The sequence below is a fragment of the Cibotium barometz genome, chromosome 7, assembly GCF_041138505.1.
Source record: "Cibotium barometz isolate CiBa-2024 chromosome 7, ASM4113850v1, whole genome shotgun sequence".
Lineage (NCBI taxonomy): Eukaryota > Viridiplantae > Streptophyta > Polypodiopsida > Cyatheales > Cibotiaceae > Cibotium > Cibotium barometz.
The window spans coordinates 10,862,664-10,889,066 of record NC_141052.1 but is presented as its reverse complement, the minus strand read 5'-3'; the positions used below and the strand labels follow the sequence as shown (position 1 = coordinate 10,889,066).

Sequence of the window (26,403 nt, the reverse complement as noted above, 5' to 3'; positions counted from 1 at the left end):
GCTCCCAAGCCTTTAGAGTATGTCAATTTCCCTAGCATGTGTTTCATCTGCAGTAGATGGACCACATTTCTTGGTCCTACCCTCAGCATCAAGCCCAAAGAGGATGCTCCCCCCCCCCCAAAAGCCCCCCACAAGCCCCTGCCCGAGGCCTTAGTAGGAGCGCTTGACAAGAGTAGGAGATGTAGGACCTAAGCGTATGGTGGAGGCTCATGATCATCCAATCCTAGCGGCCTAGCCTCCCCTCCCAAGCTCAGTAGGTGGAGGGAACTAGCCATTGGCAAACAGTCTTTCCTCCCCAGGAGTGCTACTGGGTAGGTGCCCCCTCCACGTTGTCCAGGAGATTACTATAAAATTTGGCTCATTTTCTGAGTTTATAGAGCTCCTCCCCTTGGTTTTCCTCCCTCTCCAAATATTCCCCCCTGCAAAGCTGAGGTCCCCGATCCCTTTCCCCCCAACCCATTTTCTAAGGTTTCCCCCTCCTCTCCCCTCCTCCATGGGTCTCCTCCCCCCTCTCCTTCCCTTAGGCTCCTTGTTACATTCTAGCACTCCCCACTAATCCTAACCCCTACTAGAGCCATGCGACAGATACATTAGTTTATAGATCTTATGGAGATGACCATTGCAGCCTCCCCGAATCTTCAACACCCCCTCTCTCATCATGGGGCACATGCGGTCTATGGTCTTTTCAGATGCTTACCAGTTGGGGCAGGAGAGTTCTTAGAGATTGTGGTGCCTCTTTGCATCTCTCTGCAGCATTGGTGTGGTCTTCACCACACCCGAGGGAGTGGAGCGGTGGTCTTGTCTTTCCCTCTCAGTGTCACTCTTGACAAGGAATGGGATTGCAAGTTGGATTTGGTCACACCATCCACTCTCAAGCAGTCTCCCTAGCTTAGCACTTGGAAGATAGCCATCTTGTTGACATTGTCACCCATTTTTGGGCCTTAGCCTGCATGGGGATAGCAGGGATCCTACCTTTGATATCAAGATGGAGACATTGATGCCGTGAGCTTGAAGATGATATTGTATGTGTTTTCATCCACATGGCAATCATTGTTCTTTTCAGGCCCTTCTTCTGTTTCCTCTATTTGCGAAGCATGGATCACAGAGCAAGCATACCATATGGCTAGAGTAGAGTGCAGCTTTATAAAGGATAGGATCAGGAATCACCTAGCCTGTATATGGCCCTAGTTAGATTGTGATTTCCCCCCTCCAAACCAACCCCGAAGACCCTCTGTGGTGAAGGTGTCGAGAAGTCTCACTCCGCCAAACATTTAGTATGGGGTGTCTTAATTGAGTAGATTTATGCACAACCTATCAAGCATTGGTAGGCTGTCAAGTGGGTTTTTCGTTATTTGCAAGGCACTTGGCACCTTGGATTGTTCTATCTTGGGGGGGTGTGTCATATTGGCTCGCCTTTAGTGATTTTGACTGCGCTGGATGTTATGACACCAAAGTGTCCACTAGTGGCTTTTGCATTCATCTTGGTGATTCATGTGTATCATGGCTCAGCACAAGCATCCAAAACACTTCGAGTTGTGAAGCTGACTACAGGGGATAGCTTTTATAGCGACAGTTGAGCATGTATGACTTAAACACTTTTTAGCTGATTAGAGTGTTGGACAACCATTCTCTCTTACAGCTTTAGTGATAGTTAGAGTGCATAAGAACCCATTATTTCATGCTTGCACTAAGCACATTGATGTGCACTATCATTATGCCAGAGAGAGACTCTCTACACGAGCGATTAGCTTGGTCAAAGGTGTCTACATGACAACATGGTAGATTTAGTAGATGGTAGTGATGTGTGTGAACGGTGTGTATAGCTGGGGCACTTTTCCCCTTACTAGGAGGTCTTTTCCCCTACATGTGAACATCCTCTCCTCTCTTATCATTTGGGTGTTCTTTACGGTTTGTACTTGGTACCACTCATTATCACAAATGCTATCACTATTGAGTTGTGTGCTTCTCTCTCTCTCTCATGACTGTGTACTTGTTGAACTATGTGGGTGTGTGGTGCTGTTGTACTATTGCAAGCCCTTGGCTAACAATGGTGCGGTTATCTATGCTTTCTTTCGAGTGAAGCAAAAGTGGTTTATGATGGCACTATTGCAAGAATATAGGAGCCCCATGTGTAATATTTAAACTTTCTCTAGCTCAATAGCTCCATGCAAATCGACTCTTAACTATTGTGGTCTCTAGTACATTCCTTACATTGAATGTTATTTGACTTGTATGTAAGTGTATTCACTTCTATATTTTGTTGTTGTTGGTAATATCAGTATCGCAAGAATATAGGAACCCTAGCTCAATGGCCCCATGGAAATCTACTCTTATCTAGTGTGGCCTCTAGTACACATTCCCTACATTGAATGCTATTTGACTTGACTCATTGTTGTTCTTGTTTCTCAATGCTGGATATGCTAAAATTCAAGAGTGTTATTATTATCACAGTCGTTGTCTTGACAAAATTTTCAAGGTTCTTGTTGCATGAATAAAATAATAAATAGTGCACTGAGTTATATCAAAAGCAATGTTGTTGCATTTTGTTCCAAGTAGCACGACTTTATTTTGTGTATTATTGCTGCTTGACTTTCATAAAGATAGTGTGGCTAATATAGAATTACTACTACATGATGATGATGGTGGGTGGGCAGCTCATAGCAGGGGCCATAGTGTTCGGGGTGATTTTGCATGGGGGTGTGCACTTGGCGTGTGACTTCCCACGTGTGGCAAATGCTAACGCGTTCACGTTCTACACAACAATAGGCGCGGATTTTGACAACCATCAACCATCATACGGCGAGATTATAGCGACGAGCGAGGTGATGACAGGGATCTTAATGGTCTTCCTAATGGCCATAGCCTACTTACTTGCCACAAGGTCCTCACGCAGGAATATTATCAAGCTACCTTGGCCCATGCATAGGCTTACTGGCTTCAATGCCTTCTGGTACTCTCACCACCTCTTCATCCTCGTCTACGCTCTCCTCATCATCCACTCCATCTTCCTATTCCTCACCCATGATTGGACACAAAAGTCGGTAAGAATATCTGTAGGATTTTTTTTTATTTTATTAAAAAAAAAGGAAGCACAATGTGATTTTGTGTTTTGAGGAGAACCATTTTTCTCTTATTATTATTATTATTATTATTATTATTGATATGTATGTTATCAGCTGCTTATCCATGATGATGATACGGAAAAACCTTGACTTTTTTTTACCTTGTTCAGACATGGATGTATATTGCTCTTCCCTTGGGTTTGTATTGTGGAGAAAGGACGCTTCGGGCCGTTAGAGCAACGCAATACAAGGTTGATCTACTAAATGTAAGCATTATTATTTATTGATGTCCTTTGCCTTTTCAAAATTCCTTTTGTATATTGTTTCCCCTTCCAGTATTTATTGTCCGCGCCTTACTTGATTTGTTGTGTCGCTCCATACATAGGCTGCAATCTACCCGGGGGAGGTACTTGCCCTCTACATGACCAAGCCTCTTGGTTTCAAGTATCACAGTGGGATGTATATCTTTTTGCAATGCCCAAATGTATCTCCATTTGAATGGTAAGTTCAACACCATAATCACAGAATTAAGGGCAGAAGCATTCAAGGAGTCTAACCTCCTCTTTGATTCTAACCATACACAAGATTATTAACGCATCTCGTTCTATTTTTTTCTAGCTTCTTTTGGGTGAATAATAATAGTGCAAATTGGTTACACAGTCAAGCCTTGGCCATGGTTTTATAATACACCTTATTATTTTGATAACCTCTGTTAGGCATCCCTTCACCATCACTTCTGCTCCAGGAGATGATTATTTGAGTGTTCATGTACGAACTTGTGGGGATTGGACAAGGGAGCTTATGCGAATGTTTTCCCAGGTCTATTATCGTTAATTATTAAATTGTTGACTCTTGCATTCTCTTGGTGGCCTCAATACATTGCGCAAGAAAAACTGATTTGGTATTCTTTGCTTTTCATACCAATATAGACTTTGGCTAGAAAGAACCCTGCTCAGAACTACATTAAAAGGTAGCCTACGTGCAATTTGCTGTTGTAAGTATTGAATGATAATAACCTTATGATGATGTTCAATAACTTTTTCGTTAATTTAGTGGGGTTAAAATGGACTTTTCAATGTCAATATAGGTACCCAAGGCTCTTAGTGGATGGACCTTACGGCGCTCCAGCACAAGATTACAAGAAATACAATGTGATGCTACTAGTAGGATTGGGTATTGGAGCAACCCCGTTTATTAGCATACTCAGAGACATTCTAAATGATTGGAAAGAAGACAAGGCAAACTCGGTAAGTTCTCACATGATTAGTACCAATATAAGCTCCTTCACGGAGATTTTGGTGATATATTTGAGTAGGATAAACAATGAAATGTGAAATTGGCACTGTCTTAATAATGATTATGCTCTTTTTGCTACAATAATGTGGAGTACACTTTCATAGATTCCTCTTTAATTGTAGCTAATATTATTATAATTTTATAATGTTTGGGAATGTTCCATCTTTACAACTTAGAGAGCCTCATAGTACTCTTGAAGGTGAAAGGTAATTGATGAACTTCACGGCCCACTCGTAGCTTCACATTCACATGCTAGCATTAATTCTTGCCTACCTTCACATTCACGTGCTAGTACTAGTTCTTGCCTATCTTCACATTCACGTGCTAGCACTAGTTCCTGCCTATTTGGTTTTTATGCATCATAACTCTCTAGCACTGGTTCTTGCGTAGCTTCACGTTCACGTGCTAGCACTAGTTCCTGCCTATTTGGTTTTTACACAGCATAACTTTCTATGTGTTATTTTAACTCAAGTGTTCAGCTCCCTTTTTTTAAAACTAAATCTACTTTTCAGTGCCCTTAAGTGTTCAATTGAAAAAATTGAATCTTACTTGTAATATTGAGTCATCAGGTCGTGTTCTCTACCCATGCAAACTAGGAACAACGCTGTTAACTCACCATTGTATTAGCTACGCACGTGCTTTGGATTTAGGGGCTTCCACTTAAAGTCTTGCATTGTCTTGTTCATATATGTCTATGTGGTATCCAAGTGCGGGATGCATGTGACATGCCCTTCTGCTTAACTTGACAGAATCTGTGTAGCCTCCAAATAGTTCGTTAATAAAGCCGGATAGTCTTGGAAGAATTCTGTCTCTCTCGGTTCTGAAACTTTGTGAGAAACTGTCTTTGTCTTCGACTGGAGTCATGCTTGAAGCGTTCCAAAAGGATCTATTCTGGAATCATTACTTTAGCTTTATCCACTATATCTGGTTCTGCTTCATCTTTCACTTCTGAAGAGATCGGACCTGTATATGGTTTTAGCCAACTGACATGGAACACATCGTGCATAGTCCAACTCAATGGTAGCTTCAACTTCATTGATACCTCATTGATCTTTCCCTAGATAAGAAAAGGTCTAAAGCTCTTGAACGATAACTTTGGGCATCACTTGTCCACTTGTTTTAGTCTTTGCTTCATAATCCGAAGATAAACCCAATCTCCTTTCGAGAACTTCACATCTCTTCGGTCTTTGTTGGCTTGGCAAGTGTAGGCCTCTTGCGTTTTAGCCAACCTTTCTTTCACTAACTCTAAAATATCTTGATAAGACTCCATCATTCTGTTCGCTTTAGGTATTGAAGATGAGGTTCTAGTCAATAGCGATTGGAATGGTCTTCCAAGCACTACTTCATATGAAGTCTTACCAATAGCTGAAGAAAAAGAATCATTCAAAACAACTTGTACTAAAGGCAAATATGATTCCCACTTACCTTGCTGATCGTGGACATAACACTTCAGTACATCAAAAGGCCAACTGGTTGTAGATTTCTGTCTGGCCATCAATCTGTGGGTGAAATGCATTGAAAAAATTCACTTTAGTACCAAAATTATCAAACAATGCCCTCCAAAAATGATTGGTAAACTTGGCATCTTGGTTTGACACTATGGTTCTAGGGATCTTGCCAATCGGGTATCAATGCCAAATGAATAAATGGGCAACATCTTTGGCGGTCACATTGACCTTGCATGGAATAAGCATAACAAATTTGCTAAATCTATTAACAATAGTTAGGCACTGCGTATTATGCTTATCAAGACTGCTTATTGAGTGCATGATAATTGACACACAATCGAGAAGAACCATCTTTCTTCTTGACAAACAGAATCAGTGGTGCAAATGGCAATATCCTAGGGTATATGAAGCCAGATTGCAACAACAGCTCTTGGAGTTGGCGGTCTAACTCCGATTCCATTGCCTTAGACAAGCGGTATGGAAACTTGCTCGAGGGATTCGAGCCTTGGAGAAGGTCTATCTTGTGGTCCTCCAGTCTGGACGGAAGATGTGAGGATTATGTTGTTAATCTTTCATGTTGTGTACTAATTACTACTTAAGTACTTAACTTAGAGAACAAGAGACTTTAGGAGAACACTTGAGAGAAGATTGAATTGAATTGATTAAACTGAGTACAATAGGCCTCTTATATAGGAGATGAAGAGACACATTTGAAGAGGCATGTCCTTTGACGAAAGGACATGACCATAGACGAAAGGATACAATTTTAGGCTAAGGGATGTGTCTCTATTCGATGTAAAGGCACAACCATTCATCAAGGGATACAACCATTCGTCGAAGGGATGTGGCTATTCGATGAAGAGGTACATTCTTTGGCGAAGAGTCGCAACTAGTCGAGGGTAGGGGTTCCCTTGGCTGGTTACTCTGTGCATCTGCAAGAGGAATCAGCAATGAAGAGAGGATATACGTCACAATCGTGACATTCCCTCCCATTTAAAATAAAACCCATGTGTCAAATGATAGACATCCGTTTGTCAAAGAATTCCTGAAGAAGATTAGGGTACTGCTGCATGTCTTCATCTGTTTGCCAAGTGAAATCAGACTTATCCAAATCCATCCACTTCACAAGAAATTCTGTAGTCAACTTTCTTCTTGTTTCCTTCTGTCGCACGTCAAGAATTACTTCTGGAACAAGGATAATATGGTCATCTTCAATTTCTGGTACATATGAAGATAAGTCTGGAACAGGCGAATCTCCTTGAACATACTGTTTGAGCCAAGAAATGTGAAAAGTCGGATGAACCTTCCCTCATGAAGGTTGAAGTTCCAACTTGTAACTGACAACTGAATTTTTCTCAAGGATCTTGAAAGGCCCATAGAAGCGAGGTCGCAACTTTGGAAAAACTGACTTCACTGTTTTGTAGCGGTGAGGTGCCACATATAACAAGACCAAATCTCTTTCTTGAAAATCTGTATGTCGACGATGCTTGTTGGCCTGTTTTTGATATTTTTGTTGCACAGGGACCAATTTATCTCGAACTTGCACAAGCACATCTTGCATCTCCTGAACCAACTAATCTGCCAACGCCACTTTGTGTTGTAAAACAAAGTTTGTAGGCACAAGAGGAGTATGCCCATATGCTGCTTGAAATGGAGTTAATCCAATTGCTGAATGATGATGCCAAACGGGATTGAATGTAATGTCGAATCATTTCTTCCAAAATCTGATTGACTCTTTCAGTCTTTGTCCATCTGTTTGAGGATGATAGGCTGAACTGAACAACAAATTTGTGCCAAGAGATTTGAACAAAGACGTCCAAAAATGTTTAGTGAACTTTGGATCTCTGTCAGAGATGATGGTCTTCGGCAAACCATGCAATTTGAAGACATGTTGCACGAACAATGACGCCCGTCTGGGGCTGAAGCAGCTTTCTTGCAAGGAATGAAATGTGCCATTTTGGAAAATCGATCAACCACCACAAGAATCTGAGCATTGCCTTAAGATGAACGAGGCAAAGTGGTAATAAAATCCATACTGATACTTTCCCATCTCTCATTGGGAAATGGCAACGGTTGAAGTAACCCTTGAGGAAGTTGTCGAGAGGCTTTCATTATCTGACACGAATGACAAGCTTTGACAAATTTGATAACATCTTGCTGCATTTGAGGCGAGAAGTATGTAGCAGACAAAAGCCGATATGTCTTGTTGATACCAAGATGAGCAGCATAAGGAACTTCATGATGCTCTTGAATGAGAATCTTTCGCAATGAAGTATTTTGAGGCACACAAATGCGATCAGAAAAGAACAGCAATTCATCTATGATGGTGTAGGCTGCAAACATGTTCATTTCTGCAAGACTGGGATTAGAAGATTTGAGAGCACGGAACACATCTCCAAAATCTCTATCAGTCAAATACTCATTTTTGAAACAAGCAGGGATTTCCATTTGCACATCTGTGATGGCAAAATTAGTGGCTCGAGGCATGCGGCTCAAAGCATCTGCAACCACATTCTGAAGACCAGGAACATACTAGATAGTCATGTGGAAATTAGCCAAGAATTCAACCCATCGGCCTTGTCGAGAGTTCATTACAGGCTGAGTGAAAATGTACGTCAGAGATTGATGATTTGTACGTACAACTGAATCTGCTCCAAGAAGATAATGTCTCCAAGTCCGATAAGCATGCACGATTGCCAAAAACTCCTTATCATACACAGGATACCTGCTTTGAATGGCTGAAAACTTCCTGCTGTCAAAAGCAATGACATGATCATTCTGCATCAAAACTCCACCAGAAGCACGATCTGAGGCATCTGTCATTACATCAAAGGGTTGGGTGGGATCTGCAATGGCCAAGACAGGGTTGTCGTCAAGGCATGCTTGAGATCATTGAAGGATTGCTCAGCTTCAGAAGACCACTGAAGTTTGTCTAGCTTTGTCAATTCTGTCAAAGGGGCAGCAATCTCTGAAAACCTATGCACCTTGTTGTGATAATAAAAGTTAGCAAGTCCCAAGAAAGATCGAACATCTGAAATGGTGAGAGGCAAAGGCCAATCCACAATCGCTTGAATCTTCTTAGGATCCACTGCAATCCCATTAGCAGAAATGATGTGATCAAGATATTCCACATGGTTCTTGAAAAATTCGCTGTTCTTCTTGTTGATGTACAGCACATTGGTGCGTAGTACTTCAAAGACAATCTGTAAATGCTCTTTGTGATCAACCATAGATCGGCTAAAAACCAGAATATCATCGAGATAAACGATCACAAATTTGTCCAAGTACGGCCCAAAAATTTCATTCATCAGGGTCATGAAAGTGGCCGGGGCATTGGTTAACCCAAAAGGTATGACCAAGAATTCATAATGGCCATATTTTGTCCGAAAGGCTGTCTAGTATTCATCACCATTACAGATACGAATTTGATGATAGCCGTACTTCAAATCAATCTTGGAAAACACCTTTGCACCAAGCAGCTGGTGAACAACTCATCGATGCGAGGCAAAGGGAATTTGTTCTTGATTGTCAGCTTGTTGAGAGCACGGTAATCAATGCAAAGCCGCATTGATCCATCCTTCTTTTTGACAAGCAAAACTGGGGCTCCGAAGGGACTTTTGCTGGAGCGGTGTGACCTTTGTCCAGCATCCTGTAATTGCCTTTGTATCTCCTGAGATTCAGAGTAAGAAACACGGTATGGAGCTCGGGTTGGAGGAGTTTGACCTGGGATAAGATCAATCGGGTGATCCACAGGACGACGAGGAGGCAATGTCATTTCATTCGAAAACAGTTCCTGAAAAGGCTTGAAGAAGGGTTGCTCGAAGTAAGCAGTTGTTGATGACGAGATTTGAGAGTGCTTACTAGTTTTTGCTTCAATCTCCCATAACATAACCAAGGATGTTGTATAGTCACGTTTGCGGACGAGGCGTTTGACTTGCAGGGCAAAAACAACAGTGATGGGTTTGGCACTAAAAAAGCCATGAAATTCCAGCTCTCGACCATCATGGTATAACTGGATTGAATGAGAACGAAAGCTGATCACTGGATCATATCGATACCGCCAAGATTGTCCTAGTATCATGTCATAATGTGACAACGGCATCATTGAAAAATTAAGGTGATCTTGGTAATCTTGAATCTGGAACTGAAGCTGTTGCACCTTTTTGTTACAATTACGGAAGGACTGTAGGCGAAGCTTGTGAACCAAAGAAGTGCCACAAAATTAGTGGAACAGTCACTGTCCACCAGCACATTGATGGGATGATCGCCATTGAAACCCAGAAGACTAAGGACCTGCTTGGAAAGATTCACCGGGACAGGGTTGGTACTTTGGCCATTAAGCATCAGGGTACTGACAACTTCAGAAACGCGAACAGAGCAAGCTATTTGATTGTTTTTGTCTTTCACAGGAGGCGGGTTATGATCAGCATGGTGGCAACTGTCCACCTGAGAATTGCGCCGAGTGTTGGAGGGTTTAGGGCGTTGAGGACATTCATACCACCGGTGATCGCCAGAACAAATCGTACATAGGCATGGACGACTAGGTTGGAATGAAGTGGCAGTCGATGAAGAGGTTTGCTGTCCTGAAGAGGTTTCTCGCTTGAAGTGGCGCCGATCATTGCTACGACGGTCCTGTCGGGACCGATCTCAGTTTGTGCTGCAAGAGGATTCGGTCTGAGAGGATCCTGCGTTTGATGCGGGAGCTTGCCCGGAGAAGCGTGACCGGAAGGACTGTGGTCCAGAATATGGTTGCCAAGAGTTTGGTTGTCCAGGATTGGGACGCTGGGGTTGGCTAGTCCCATTGGGTCGATTCCGCTAGTAAGAACGGGCGCCGGAGGAAAAGTTCATGGGAGGACGCTTGTAATCACTAATGCGCTTGATATACGAGATTGCTTCATCCAGGGTGGCAGGATTGTACTTATGGACTTCGTCTTGGATCGTGGGTTCAAGCCCGTCAATGAAGTTGTGAAGCTGGTCAGAGAGGCTGAGTCTCTATCTCGAGAGCCAGTTTTTGAAACTCTGAGATGTACGCGGCCCACGGAGCCAGTTTGACTCAGGCGGCGGAGAGAAGACCTGGCATGAAAGTTTGCATTTGCAGGCTCAAAAGCCTTGCGAAAAGCACGTCGGAATTTATCCCACGTCCGAGTAGACTTGCCATCTGAAATCTTGCGTCGCCACCAAAGGAAGGCGGTATCTTTCAAGAGGGTACTGGCCAATGCCACCTTTTTTATTTTCGAGCAATTCGGTATTTGAGAAATAAACCTTCATCTTGTAGAGCTAGTGATCGAGTAATCGCTTATCGCGGCGGCCATTGTAGGGCTCAAGTAACTTGATATCCATCTTTCTTGTCTGTGCTGTGGTCATTAATTTATACAAAAGTTTGAGTTCAACATTGTCTACCTCGGCGGTTGGATCGGGAGGAGTTAAGGGATCGTCTTGCCGGCCCACCGAGGATGATGATGATGTTGGAGAACGCGATCGACGCGCTCGCTGTGACTTCCTGGATCCCTCCCGCTGGTGTTGGTGCCGTTGTTGCATGTCTTCCATTTGTGATCGCATTGATGCCATACTGTTTAAAAGGGCCCTTTGCAAGTCCTCCATCTGTTGTTGAAGAGTGGTCATCTGCAAGGCCTCCATCTGAGGATCGGCGGATGGCACGTTGTCGTGCGAAGTCGACATCTGGAGAACTTAGAGAGAGTACTGAGATGAAGTAGGAAAGGTCCACCCGGGATGTAGGATGGAAGGAACAGCTGCTGGAGAAGCAGTAATAGGATCCTCGTACTCGAAGTCGGGGTCCTCCACTTCCTCGGGATCGTCCTCGGAGGTTACTTTGTCTGCTTCCTCGTTTGGTTCCGCCAAAGGGCTGGGCACCGGAGATAATGGAGTATAATCGGGGACGAAGATCTCACAGTAGAATGTCACAGGAGGGCGCATGGAGGAGATATTGCGGAGGCCATCCACATTGCACTCTGGAAGAAAGTGTGCCAACAGAGGGTACCGTGACAGGAAGTACTCGAAATGAGCAAGGTGCAGTGGCTCGCAGGTGAGGAAAATAGTCCAGATCGCCCAAGTGTCGGGTTCAGTTACATGCGGGCTGTTGACACGTATGCGGTACACCTGTGAGGCCGGGGCTACTGGGATAGGAGAGTCTGGGAGACTTGAGTCCGGGAGACTTGGAATCGAGCCAGCATCGGCGGAAAGTGGCCCCAGTCCCGGAGTGGGGGCACGAAGGGGGCTGTGTTCGGGAAGGAGAGCCTCCGGGATCTCGTCGATGTAACTCAGGTAGGGGATGTCCATGTAGGGCTCCTCCGGAAAATTTTCCATGAAGCATGCACGTGAATGGCAAGAGCGTGCACACAGTGTGACGCGGGCAGAGCCGGGAGAGAGGATGAAGGCGAAAGTGCAGTCGGCGGCATCTTTAAAGCGGGGGGGGGGGGGGAAGGGTGAAGCGTCGAATCGCCAACGGAAAGGAGGGCGGGGGGGGGGCTTCACACTTGCGCTCACTCTTTTTTTTTTTTTTGATTAGAGGCCCAAATGCCACGTAGTATGCTCTCTTTTTCTTTTTTTTTTGTTTATGGCATAAGGGTGACGGTGGCCTAGAATCGTCCGTTACCCGACCGGAAGAGGGGGTGCGCCTCTTCGAAAAGGCGCCGCCAGCTGCATCTGCACGATGCGAAGAGGGAGGGGCAGTCGACACTCAGCAGCGAGGGGGGCTCAGGGCCGGCAGCTGCACGAAGCGAGGAGGGGGCTCATGGCCTGCAGCGAACGAAGCGAGGAGGGGGGGTGCTCCATACTCAGCAGAGGGGGGGGGGTTCCTGACATGCAACGAACGGCTACCACCACCGGCAGCAGCAGAGAGGGGGTAATCTAGGTGTGCAGAAAGGGTTCCCTCTCTGAGACACACAAGGTGCGTGTGTGTGGGTGTGGAATTTTATTTTTAATTTTATTTTACATCACCATGGGCAAAGCTTTACGCCAAGTTCACCATCGCTCCGCTGCTTCCATACAACACTGAGAAGAGGAGTGAAAGAGTGCCACGGAGAGGGTGAGGGCTTCACAGCCCACGGGTAGGAAAGGTTTTTCGCTCTGATACCACTGTGAGGATTATGTTGTTAATCCCTCATATTGTGTACTAATTACTACTTAAGTACTTAACTTAGAGAACAAGAGACTTCAAGAGAACACTTGAGAGAATATTGAATTGAATTGATTAAACTGAGTACAATAGGTCTCTTATATAGGAGATGGAGAGAGACATTTGAAGAGGCATGTCCTTTGACGAAAGGACATGACCATAGACGAAAGGATACAACTTTAGGCTAAGGGATGTGTCTATTCGATGTAGAGGCACAACCATTCATCAAGGGATACAACCATTCGTCGAAGGGATGTGGCTATTCGATGAAGAGGTACATCCTTTGGCAAAGAGTTGCAACAACCAGTCGAGGGGAGGGGTTCCCTTGGCTGGTTACTCTTTGCATGTGCAACAGGAATCAGCAATGAAGAGAGGATATACGTCACAATCGTGACAGAAGAAGTTGGGGAGGGAGATTGTCCCAAAAATCTTCTAGAACGTGTCATGGAGAGCCTGAAGCATTGACCACCGTTTGGGCAGTTTGGATGTATATCATTGCACATTGTGCGCCTATCTTGATTTCTTGTTTAGCGTGCAAGTGGCTTATGAGAGAAAAGTTCGGGATTCTTGGCTCACACTTAATGGTCACTGGGACTTTGGACACATTTTGGATAATCGGAAAGTGTGTCTTGTCCCAATCGATATCTGGCTGGAACTTGTGAAACCACTGAATTCCTACAAAAGGGGCAACCATAAATTCTCGCACAAACTCTATGCCTTGAATCACTAATTTAGCACCTTGAGCTTCAAACTTGATGCTTGTCGTCATGCCTGTGCCAAAACCCTTAACTTTCTTGTCCATTGAAGGAAGCACTGGGATCTGAAGAACTAGCGACCACCGTTGGGGTGTGTGTGGGAGCTGGGCTCACCACGGAAGCTATGGAGACTAGGGTGGTTGACTGTCGAGTGGTAAGTCTTCTTTGGACAATCCCTAGAAGTGTGTCCTTTTGTGTGACAAAAGAAACACCTACCCTCGTACTGAGCTGTCTCCTCAGCATTGAATTTTCCATCGGTCTTGCTTGCATGAGCTTTTTGGTCTGGAGTAAGCTTTGGTGCATTAGTTAAGTTTTTGGAGCCAGAGGCTTCTGTGCTCTGTCTTGGGGAAGACCCCGTTGGGTTTTGGCCTTTTACCCGTGAGGTGGTTGCCTTGGGAGTGGCAAGCTGGGAAGTCTTGGGCTTTCTGCCATTGTGCTTCATTTCAGCACTCTGCACAATTGAGAGTACGTCTTCGAAGGTGGATGGCCTAAACATACACACTTCCCATTGGATTTACATGTCAAGGCCATAAAGGAACTTTCTTTTCTTATCCTTGTTATATAAACCCAATTGCAAACATAAGTTTGAAATTTTATTGGCAAACTGTAGGACTGGTTGTGCGTATTGGCGCGCCCTCCTAATCTCGTCTTCAAGTCGATCAAGGTAATGGGGTGGTAGAAACTGCCGCTTTAAGGTTGATGATAAACTCGTCCCAAAAATAAGCCGCTATACCTATTTGGTGTGGGCATGAATCCACTAGGTCCACCAAGGAATGGCCTCACCTTCCAAATACCAACTAGCCAAGATCATTCTGTTAGTATCATTTTTTCTAATGCTAGCAAAATAAGCTTCAAACTGATGCAACCAGGAATAAAGAGTTGTGGGGTCGAGTTTACCATTATACTTACTGAATTTCATTTTCTCAGGAAAATGACTGGAGGAAGCTATTGGCGTCATTCTTGCGTCCAAAGCTGCAAGGTATGTTTGTGGTACACATGTCGCTTGGCATCTTCTTGTGCAGTAGCATGGGATGCTGCCGCACGGTCTTCCATCATTAGAATATCTCCATTACTTGCATCTGCAATTCGAGCGTCGAACTTGGCTGCGGTCATAACCCTTCAAAAGGGTCATTCAGTAGAGGATCTGCTGGTGGGATCTGGGCAACGGAAGGCGAGGGAGGAGGAGACAGAAAAAAGGGGTTGGAAAACGGGTGCACTCTTCTAGGTCCAAGATCTGGGCCTTCTGCTCTTCCAACTTGGTGCTCTATTCAGCGAGTGCTCGCATCATCTGCTGGAACATATCATGCACACTCAAGTCTGCCACCCTCGAAGGACTGCCTGGTGCACTTTTTTCCAAAGTTTGTCATTCTCTCTCTTTTTGTCGTAGCTTGCCATAGTAGGAAAATGCACTTCCTTTCCGGAGCACAATCTGACCATCCACTTTGCGTGTGGGAGTCGCACCAAAAGGGGTGGTCTGTTGGAGTCTAGAAACCAACCACACAAGCAAGAAAAAAAATTCTTCTTTTTTTCTAGTTTTCTGGCTGAATCTTCACACTTGAAGAAGGCTGTGATACAAATGTAACATGCGGAAGCTTGGTGGAAGAATGGGTAACTTCAATGCTCAGAACTCAGCAATCATTCACGATGAATATAACGCACAATAAGATGTGCAGAATATATATATATATATATATATATATATATAGAGAGAGAGAGAGAGAGAGAGAGAGAGAGAGAGAGAGAGAGAGAGAGAGAGAGGACATAGTATTGGGTACCAAATACCCTCTGTAGGCCCTCCACCACAAATGGTGTATTTGCTTTATTAGAATGATGTAAATCTGAAAATGAAGACTGAAAATGTAGAGAGAGAGAGAGAGAGAGAGAGAGAGAGAGAGGGAGAAGAGGACACGTATTGGGTCCCAAATACCCTCTGTAGGCCCCCCACCACAAATGGTGTAGTTTAGAGTGCAAGTAAGTTCTTATGGCTTCTCCATTTTAGGGAGAGGGTTTTTGTGGTCTACTTGCTATTGATTTGGTTGCCACACCACTCGAGACATGGGTGTGCTTCTTCTTGACATAGAAGTTGGTGGTGAGGCTTTTTTTAAAATGGCTAGATGATGGAATCACCATCATAATACCCTTGAGCAATGAATAAACATGTAAGCATCCATTTTTTATGGGCTTTACGATGTGGGGGTTAGTGCTTTCCTTGTCGAGGTTGCTTCCTTTGTGCAAGTTGTGTTGGGAAATCAGAGCTTCATGTGTGTGTATACCCTTATTTGTGTGTCCACTTTGTGTGTGAACCACCTCTGAAGTTTATGTGTGTGAACCACCCCTTAAGTGTGTAGTTGTGTTTATATCCTCTAAGGCTAGATATTATGTGTGTGTGTAGTAAGAAGGTCATGGGATATATCATGTGTCATTAGCTTAGTGTGTTTGAATGGGTTTTTTTAAAAAAAGGCTTTATGCCTTTAAAGCATTGTACTTTGGTTAAGCTTAAACATATCAATCTAATCGTCATTGAGTCGTGTAATCTTGAGCATTATCACATCTTACTGTTTCTCTCTATTTCTCTCCCTTTTATCTCCTAGCCATGGACATCTTTGAGCCTCCATAGCTGTGCTAAAGACTGGGCTCACATGGGACCAGTTTCCACTCCAGGTCCTGCACCTTCTTGTTCAGATATGTCTACGCGGCATCAAAGTGTGGGATGCACGTGACACCTGCAAGACAATGTAGAGGGTCCATGGTCAATTCATCAAGCTTGGAACCTAGATCGGGATGAAGGATTTCAACTTGCTGAAGGGGCATGGAGGTAGCCACCTTGCTGCAACTGCTGATCACACTTGCAGGTGTTCGAACTTCAAGCTTTTCCAACCAGAATCATAGTCTACCTCAAGGCTTCTCTGCAAGCCATCTTCCCTTTCATGCAATGATTTGAAGGCTCTCTGCACTTGCTTCCTTCCACCATCAATTGCACTCAGTAGATGCTCGAACTGGCTCTCCCCAACTTTGAATCCAATTTTCCAAGATCTTCATATAGCTGTAGTTTGTCTGCGTCAGCCAGAGGGCTTTGTCGACTTCCTTTGTCTAGTCATGTTCAGGGTTTCTGCATTTGGATTTCCACATAATCTGGCTTCTTGGAGGGAATGGCTTGGTTCTTGATTGATCCGCGGTAAACCGTACCACTTTTACACTTGCATCGCCAATTCTTGATCCCAGTATTCTAACCTGCACCATCTGAAAATAGCAAGGCACAGAGAAACCCTTTGCCAAGCTCCAGAAAACCCACCTTTTGATGGGTCTCGCTGCATCAATGCAGATGATGTCGTCTTCATCCTGCAGCCCTCAATGAAATGAGATCTCTCAAGGTAGTGGAATAGACATTTCCCACGTGGAGCATCCCTCTGGTTGCCATGTGGCATGTCAAAATAGCATGAAGAATAGATTGTATACATTAGCCACCCAACCATGAGAATACATGTGGGCTTCTGCCTTCCAAGTTTATCAGCTACAAGAAGATGCAGACGAAGAAAATAAAGATGAGAACATGGCCTCCTCTTCCATCATTTGGACGAAGTTGAGATGCAAAGATCCTGGAACAGATCCAAGGGCTAGCACACGATGCTGGGGGCAGAAACGGCTCTTTTTGGGAGGTGTTGTCCATCATCCAGTCCCAACAAGAGCACATTTCATGGGAGCACCCCATGCAGCTGTGCAGGCCCTCCTAGGGGAGGGCCTGTAGAACCATCTCCATGACAACCCCCTCCTCCACTGTATCCTAGACAACAAGGATGCTCTACTCAAAGCAGAAAATCTCTCCCCCCTGGAGAAGAGGAAGCTGCACTTTCTTAACTCCCTGGCCAGCAAGGCATGCACCCAGTACCGCAACGCCAACTGCGACACCAGTCTTCTCTCTGCAGTCAATTGCTGCTGCTAGTTTTATCACTTGTTAAAAAAAAGGACGTGAGCAAAAAGACGGCAATTTCGACGCCGTACAACCAAGTAGTTTTTGCCGCCGAGAACACAAACTCTCGGAGGACAAATCGACAAAAAAACTAGAAGATCAACCCATATAGTAGAAATATCATTCAGACCTTAAAAGATAAAGTCAAGGAAGCACCTATCTTAGCGTGTGTGTGTGTGAGAGAGAGAGAGAGAGAGAGAGAGAGAGAGAGAGGTACCTTCTGTGTTTGTAGGGAAGGGGATGGCCAAGGTGAAGGGGGCTAATAAGCCAGTGATGTTGTGGACAACCATGAAGTCAGACACAGAAGAGATCAAGGGCCATCAAGTGTTGGTAGTTGAAGGAAATGTAGTTCACATGGTGAGCTTGTGGGGGTGGTGCTGTTGTTGGTGACGAGGAGGTAGGAGCCATTGAGGAAGGAAGGTGAGGAAGGAAGGGATGCAAAAAGTGGGGGGCAAGGGGGCGAGGCAGTCAAGGCAGGTGGAAAGGCACCACCTAGTAGTGCAAAAGGTAGAGGTTGGAAGGGGAGAACTGCGCCTCTATTGAGGCCATTAAGACCACTGACACAAAGAAGTTGTAGTTGAAGCAGGATTCCACCACTTTCAACAGCTAGAAGAGGTTATCCAAGATGGGGAAGTGCGGCACCCCTCCTTATACCTCCACGACCGTGCCTTGGTTGGGATTGGTAGTGTCCACCACGGAAATTGGGGGAAAATCAAGGGCAAAAAATCAGGCAATGCTTTCACTGGCTAAGTTGCACTTAGGGTTTTCAGAATAACCACTATAACGATTACAATGACCAGAAACACTTATTGGGAGGGATGCTTTGAGAAGGATGGTGTATGAGAGCGTGAGCCTCATGCTCCTTGGGAGGTGGCCATGCCTAAGGGACTGACGGAGGGAAGTGAGTTGATATGTGGAGCATCCTTTGGCTACCACTGGAATACAGTAAAAATAATAGATTGTACAGGAAATGTCTTCAATAGACACCACAACATATGCCCAGCATAACACCTAGTGCAGAGGACCATCATCAATCTCATCAATGAACTATGCCATAGAGATACGGAGACCTGAACATTTCGACCTGATCATGGGAAACAACTTGGGCAGATGACCGTCATCAATCTCATCACATAACAATGTGCCTAGAACCACATAGATATGGAGACCCAGACACGCCGTCCTGAACTAATGTGGGAAACCTAGTGAGAGTGCTATCCAAGAAAAAGACCTGAATCAGAATCAGATATTAGAATTTTGCATTGTATGTGATAAGTTTTCATCCTCCATGCATTCTGCGACATGAATTTGCAGTGTGCACATGCATGGTGCATGATACATGATAGCTGAAATCTGATGGTATGTAACCGAATGACATCAATGTGACAATAGATGCATACATTATGGCATGATGGATCATAAATGCTGGCAGGATGCTGCATTGCACATCATAGAAGCTTGCATGAACCCTGAGTCACAACATCATTTGGTTCCTCAATAGAGAAACGACAGGAAGGAGTAGTGCTTTGAGCCATAGCTCATTAGGAGGCAAAAGAAAAGGAGCACTTGCTTGATTTGCTCCTTGATGGTGACCTCAAATCTACAGAGAATATGCAATACTTCATAGAAGCTTGCATGAATCCTGAGTCGCAACAGCATTTCATTCCTTAGTGGAGAAATGACAAGGAGGCGGCAAAAGAAAGGAGCACTTACTTGATTTGCTTATTGATGGTGGCCTCACAGCAGGTTGGCGAGAGCCCTAGACTGAGAAGAAACATAAGGGACTTTGTCTAGCAGGTTTTGGACCTTCACAAAGGACACCAATAGCAGCACTTGTTGGGAAGATGATTTGAGAAGCATGCATGAGCGTGAGCCTCAAGCTCCTTGGGAAGTGACCGCGCTTAAGGACTGGGCGGAGAGGCACGTGGAGTGCTCAACATCTGGCTACCACTGGAATAGTATAGTTAAAAGCACACGTATACACACTATAAAGAGCACACGTGCACACTATAAAGCATATCGATGAACTTCATGTATCATTTTGATGCTTTATCAATGTTTTATGGAAAGATCTATATAGTGACTTTAATCATTCAAAGTGTGTTGAGAGAAATATCAATGTCTCTAAGGGCCATTGTGGTGGAACCGAACTTTTAGGGAAAATCCCTAAAATGAGGGAAGATCTCCACACCCAGCCCCACAGGGCATGGTCGTAGACAAGGAGTCTCCCTAGTCCATCTTCCTTCTTCTACAAAGGGCTTTCAGGATTCACCGTATAAGTGTGTTACCCCTCGAAAGTTAAAAGAGGAGGTATGATGAATAACAATTAATAGGAAAAGTAGGTAGGTGTAATGTAAAGCCACATGAGATTTCAACTTTACCACGAAGGTCCATAAAACCTTTGAGGTGTCTAAATGTGAGTCGCGTGACTTGTGTGACCTTCTATTGAAATTTGATGTAAGTCCTGTTGATGTTTGTTGTTGAGTTGAAGCTTGTCGATTCGGATGCATAAACTCCTAGTGTTGAGGCTCATGGCTTTGTTCACACCATGATCGGCGGGTGGTGCAGGCTACAATCCCTGTGTAAGCAAAATAGGTTGCCCCAATCGTTATTCCAACTTGGGTCGACACGCCCACGAGGGCTAGAGTCTTGGCACGTGTGGTTGGAACTTGCTACTTGTTAAGAAATAGTTCCTTCCATTGCGAATGGTTAAACTAAAGGTGTAAGTGCCCCTTCTTTAACAAAAGGACTTGCGAACTCTTGGACCCGAGTGAAATCTCATCCTAATGATTTGCTACTGCTCAACTTATATTTGTCCTTGCGTTGCAGCGGGCTGCGGGATAGTGTAAGCTTACACAAATATCCCCCTCCAAAGGCCAAGGTAAAGGATCTCTTAAAAAGGAAGCTCGAGCCAAAGAACAAGTACTCTAGGGAACAAGTATGAAGCCCTAGCAGTCTTTAATCCCATTGACCTGGATATGCCCCAGGATATCATTGATGTTGGTTAATATTCCCATCTATACCAAGATCAAAGCTCTTTCTTGGAATATCAGAGGGCTATGTGCATCCAGAAAGAGAAGAGAGGCTTTATCTTTGTTTGATAAATGGCAAGCTGATTTTTTATGTTTGCAAGAGCGGAGACTGCACTCTTAATCTCGAGACGGGTGGAACTTCTTTCTTCATTAACGCTCCTTGAAACCGGTCTAGAGGAATAATGGCCATCTTGCGCAGGGCCAGGTGGACATGCATGCCACAGTATAATGAACAAAATGGTCATGCTCTCTCAAGGTAAGCAATTTGACTATTTGCTTAGTTCATCTATCAATTTGACTATTTGCTTAGTTCATCTATCAATCTGACTATTTGCTTAGTTCATGCCTCGAACAACTCTGCTGAGAAAGCAACTCTCTAGGACCACCTGAGCTCAATCCTGGAGGGGGAGGATGTTATCCTTGTGGGGGATTTCAACATAACTCAGATGTCAAAAAATTTTACCCACCCCCGATTGGACACGAGCCATACGGAAAAGGATGCATGGCAGAAGTTCACCCAGTTTTGTTTGGTGGTAGATACTAAATAGATGTGTGAGTTCAACATCGCATGCACCTACATGTCCAACAAGCAAATTGGACGAGAATGGAGGGTGGCTAGGCTCAATTGAGGGTATGTTTCTAACAGTGAATGACCACCCTGGGCCACTTGGACTCTTCTGGACCATGCATCCATCTTCCTTTCCTTCGCTCTGCCTGACCCTACATCTCGAAGCACTACCCTCCCCCTCCCCCCTTCAAGCTTTATATATCCCACTTGGGGAAGGAGAGCTTTGATGCAGGGATTTCCGATCCGTGGGGTGTTGCAAAGCTTTGCCCTTGGTGCCCCCCCCCCCCCCCCCCCCCCCTTGAATGTTGGGACAGATGCATAAGGTATGCCACCAATTTCTACAAGAAATGTGGCCAAGAAAATTCCCAAGAGAGGAAGATGTGCTACGTGACTACGGAGAGTTTGAGAGAGACCCTAATAAGGATAATTGACCAAGAGAGACCAAATCCGATAATCACCACACTAGTTAGTGACGTAGACACATACTTGCATGCCCAAGCTCACGCGAAAGAGGAAGCACTAAGGATCCGTGCCCACATCAAATGGGTCTCCAAAGGGGATGCTCCTACCAGCTTCTTTTTCTGACAAGTGAAAGAGAAACACCAGTAGGAGCGGATCAACAAGGTACAACTCTGATGAATTTATAACAGAAGATGAGAGGGAGATTGCCGCACAGCTCAGAGCACATCTCTCTTCGATCAGCGGTTCTGTGCCCTTGGTGAAGATTGGATACCTTGAGAGGCTTGATAATTTCCTTTCATGGATTACCAGAAAGGTGGATAGCCCTTGTATCCCTGTGCTAAGAAGAGTCTACATAGTAGATGAACTTAAATTTGTTGACGGCTATAGCCATATTTGGTAGTGATGTGTGTGAAGTTTGAACACGCTCCCAAAATGTGCTCGGAATGAAAATTTGTTGCAGTACAAAGTACTACACACTTCTGGCTCCTTGATTCAATTCAAAAAAACAAGCGACTCAAGGTGAAGGGTAGACATCATCAACAGGAGCAAGGAGCATATGCTATGATACCAAATGTTAAAAACAAGGTTGTAAGAATGCGCGTGCACACAGTGAAGGAGATCAAGGGAGCACACAATGAGGTGATAGATAGATAATGAATGTGTGATGTACAAAGATGATAAGTATACTCCAAGATGGGTGTATACTAGCACACGGAGAAAAAACCTCCTAAAGCGGGAAAAAGTACCTCGGTTGGTCCTAGTCATTAACGCGTGGTTTCAGTGTTTTCAAACATCTTCGGGGACGAGATTTGCATTGTTCTTCATCAGATTTTGGAGTAGTATTATTAGATCTACTACAGATGGGTGTGCAGATACACGTGAAAGCATCATCAGACACTCACCACACCGGATCTTTTTTACGAGCTATACTTTAGCAACATCGATCTCTACATCTTTTCTACTCACTTTACTCTGCATTTCTTTCATACACCTTGCAGGTGTACATTGTCAGTGGCCTTATTAGCAATCACCTTGGTTGCATCAAAGGATCACTTAGCACTTGCAAGTAGCACGATTACTTGCTCGGATATTATCAGAAATGACAGTCAGTGATGTATTTTGGATGTTATTCATCGCCACTGAGACACCCATTATGGTCCTATATGATGCGGCATGTATTGGTAGCCAAAGGGCTATGGAATGTTGTGGTTGGTACTGAGAAACATCTTGGTTCCTCTTATGAACATGATGAAGAAGGCACATTTTCAAATACGGACTCAGCTTCATATGGTACATTATCACAGGATAGCATACCTCCTACGCAAGAACAAACAAAGTGGGATGGAAGAGATGCGCATGCATATGCATTTCTTGCTTTGTTAGTCAAGAGGATCTTCATTCCTCACATTCAATCATGCAGGACTACTAAACATGATTGGATGCGCTTGCGTCATTGTACCAGGTATATAATGAAGCACGTGTTGCTTATCTACACAAGCAATTAGAGTCAGAGCATTTTTTGCCAAAGGCAATGGGTGATACTAAGTTGTGGAAAGCATGCTTTGGTGACTTGAACTTTCGTAGTTTGCTGTGTTTACATTAAGCATGACATGGTGTATTCTTGGAAAAATGTAATGGACATCATTTCCCAAAGATGGTTTAAACTTCAAATAGAGCTATCCAAAAATTACAGCTTATATACAATGATGTATGTGGACCTATAAGGACACCATCTATTGGGGACTACCTCTATTTTGTCACATTCAAAGATGATTATTCCAGACATACCTGAGCATATTCATTGAAATAGAAATCAGAGATTTTTTATGTGCTTTAAGCACTTTGTTGCTATGGTTGAAAATGTTTCTATATGTAAGATTGGTATCCTACGTGTACTAATTGAGGGGGTAGTGTATGTCTAAGGAGTTTCATGTATACATGGCTAATCATGGGATAAAACGCAATGTATTGTGTCTTATACACCTCAGCAAAGCGGTATAGCTGAACGCAAAAACATGTCTCTCATGGAGATGGCATGTTGTACGGTCAAATGTTAGGAGTTACCTCATGTTTTTAGCTAGAAATAGTCACGTGTGCAACATATGTTCTGAACAGGTGTTCTACAAAGGCTTTGCATACAATTAAGCCTTTTGAAGCTTGGAATGGTAGAAAGCTGTATGTGGCTCACTTACAAATTTTTGGTTATCTTGCTTCTATACTTGTGCTTGAGCAAATTCGTAGCAAGCTTAGTTATTAAAGAATTTTTGTGGAGTATAGCTCGAAAAGTAAAGGTTACTGTATCTTTCATCCTGCTACTAAGCAGATTCTTGTAAGTAGAGATATTGTATCTGTGGAAGATGCAATTCAGTCCTTGCTTATGTGTAAAAAATAGTAAAATGTGTGTTCACACAGAACATATTCGACACTCTTTTTCCATTGTTCAAAGCAGGACACATTGATGTAGAGCATTTGGGTACTCAAAGGAATGGTGAAAATCAATCCACGCAAGTTAAAAATTAGCATGTTATTCAGTCCATAGATCAACCTATTGATGAGGCAAATGTGGATAATACAATTAATGAGGAAAAAAGAAAAATTGAGAAGTCAAAAAGTATACCAAAATGGTTGGTGTAAGCACTGTGATAGCAAATTGGTCACTCTTTCACCTAGAAAAATACGTGCAGGTTTTCATCATGCATCTCATGTTGATGTAGGTCATGCTCTTATTGCTAATTTATGTAATAAAGAGAAATCTGTCTTCTTTGATGAAGCAACGAGTTAGAACAATGGATGAGTGCTATGCAATTTGAATATCCTGCTTTACGAAAAAATGATACTTGGGAGTTGTCTGATTTACCTCATGGCAAAAAGGCCATTGGCACGAAATGTGTTTACAAGCTTAAACGTAAAGTTGACGTTGCAAAGGGTTATGCACACGAAAAAGACATTGACTATGGTGAGACCTTTGTACCTCCATGTCGTATGGCTACCATGGAGAGTATCATTACATTAGCAGTACATAAGGTTGGAATGTATGTCAATTGGATATCAAAACTTCTTTTTTGAATGGGGATTTGCATGAGGAGGTCTATATATCTGAGTCTCATGGTTTTGTTTATAAAGGTCAGAAATCAAAAGTATATAGATTGAAAAAAACTTTGTATGGTCTTAAACAGGCTTCCAGAGCATGGTATGAGAAGATACATATATACTTGGTTGCACAAGGTTTTTGTAACAATCCCACTGATAGTATCCTCTACATTAAGAGAACGAAAGATGAATCTTTGGTCATCGTTCTATACGTTGATGACATGCTACTCACAGGTCTTGATGATGATTATCATATTTTAGCTTTTATAGCTAACTTACAGTGGTCTTTTGAAATGTTAGACCTTGGCTCGTTACACTATTATTTGGACATTGAGTTTCAGGAGTGTAATGATGGTATTATTATGTTGTGGACACAATACATAGAGGCATTGTTGAAGAGGTTCAATCTAAGAGACTACAAACCTGTTGCTACACGTATGAAACTTGGTTTGCGAATTAGTCTTGAAGATACAAGTGACTCTTTTGATGATGGGATGTATCAAGAAGTTGTTGAATGCTTATCTTCTTATGTAACACTAAGCTTGACATTCAGTATGCTAGGGTCTTAGTATTGAGCAGATTTATGCATAGCCTAAGCACAAGGCATTGATAGTTTGTCAAATGGGTGTTCTGTTACTTAAAGGACACCAACCACTTTGGATTGTTTTATCCTAATGGAGGTAAATCACAGCTGCATACATTTACAGACTTAGATTATTAGATTGGGCTGGATGTTAAACAACACACGAGTGTCCACGAGTGGTTTTTGCTTTGGCTGTCACGACCCTGTGTTTTTCTCTAGACAAGATGCAGGTGTGCACGGGGACATGGTGGACAGTGTGAATGGCATCAGGTTGGAGTCAAAAAGGGAGCCCATATGTGGACAACCCCAAGTCTGAAGGGGGGCAAAGAGATTTTAACTTAAAAGGTTTTAAAAACCTTTAAAATCATTTTTAATGCCTTTCATGAAAGAAAACGTGGCCCATATGCTATTTTGGGGCCACGTGTGCTTTTTGGGAAAAAGAGGGGCTGGCAGGCAGAAAGGGGCGCCTATCTCTAGATGTGTGTGTGCTTTTTCGCTGAGGAGGGCTGTTCGGCAGTGTACATAGGAGAACACGTTGAGCTCTTTCTCTCTCCCAGGTGTCTGTGTAGGGCAGGGCAGGAGACAGAGGCATGCTGAACTGCAGGTACAAGTCGGCTGCGTGGAGGATGCACGTGGATGGACTGCAGAGTGTACATGCGCAGCTTAATACCTCCTTATGCATGCTGGATGGACTGCAGAGTGTACATGCGCAGCTTAATACCTCCTTATGCATGCTTTTTGGAGAGTGAAGGCTGGCTGCTGTGCTGCGCTACAGGACAGAATACAAGCCTCTTTTCTCTCTCTCTCTCTTGGCAAACAGGTGGCTGCAGGCAGCGCATGGTTTTCTCCTGTGCACAGAGACGGCTGCTGGATAGATGAGCACACGTGGGCTGGTTCTCTTTCTCAAGGACCGTAGGCTCTACAAGCTCTTGATGGTTGCAGAAGGGAAAGTGTTAGGTGGCTGCTGGACTGGCTGCAGGTGGACTGAATAGCCACTGCAGGTAT

At 43.8% G+C, this 26,403-nt stretch overlaps 1 protein-coding gene and 1 pseudogene across 1 annotated transcript in view; one reads left to right on the top strand and one right to left on the bottom strand.

Annotated features, from left to right (window-relative positions):
• Positions 1-26,403, top strand: part of LOC147636667 (respiratory burst oxidase homolog protein D-like) — a 65,375-nt gene that overhangs the window by 33,354 nt on the left and 5,618 nt on the right. The window contains exons 7-12 of the mRNA XM_086800130.1: positions 2,655-3,041; positions 3,233-3,328; positions 3,448-3,563; positions 3,779-3,881; positions 3,992-4,032; positions 4,150-4,309. Of these exons, the coding sequence (XP_086656256.1) occupies positions 2,655-3,041; positions 3,233-3,328; positions 3,448-3,563; positions 3,779-3,881; positions 3,992-4,032; positions 4,150-4,309 (903 nt within the window). The remainder of the gene's footprint in view (positions 1-2,654; positions 3,042-3,232; positions 3,329-3,447; positions 3,564-3,778; positions 3,882-3,991; positions 4,033-4,149; positions 4,310-26,403) is intronic.
• On the bottom strand, positions 17,496-24,702 carry LOC147636668 (uncharacterized; annotated as a pseudogene).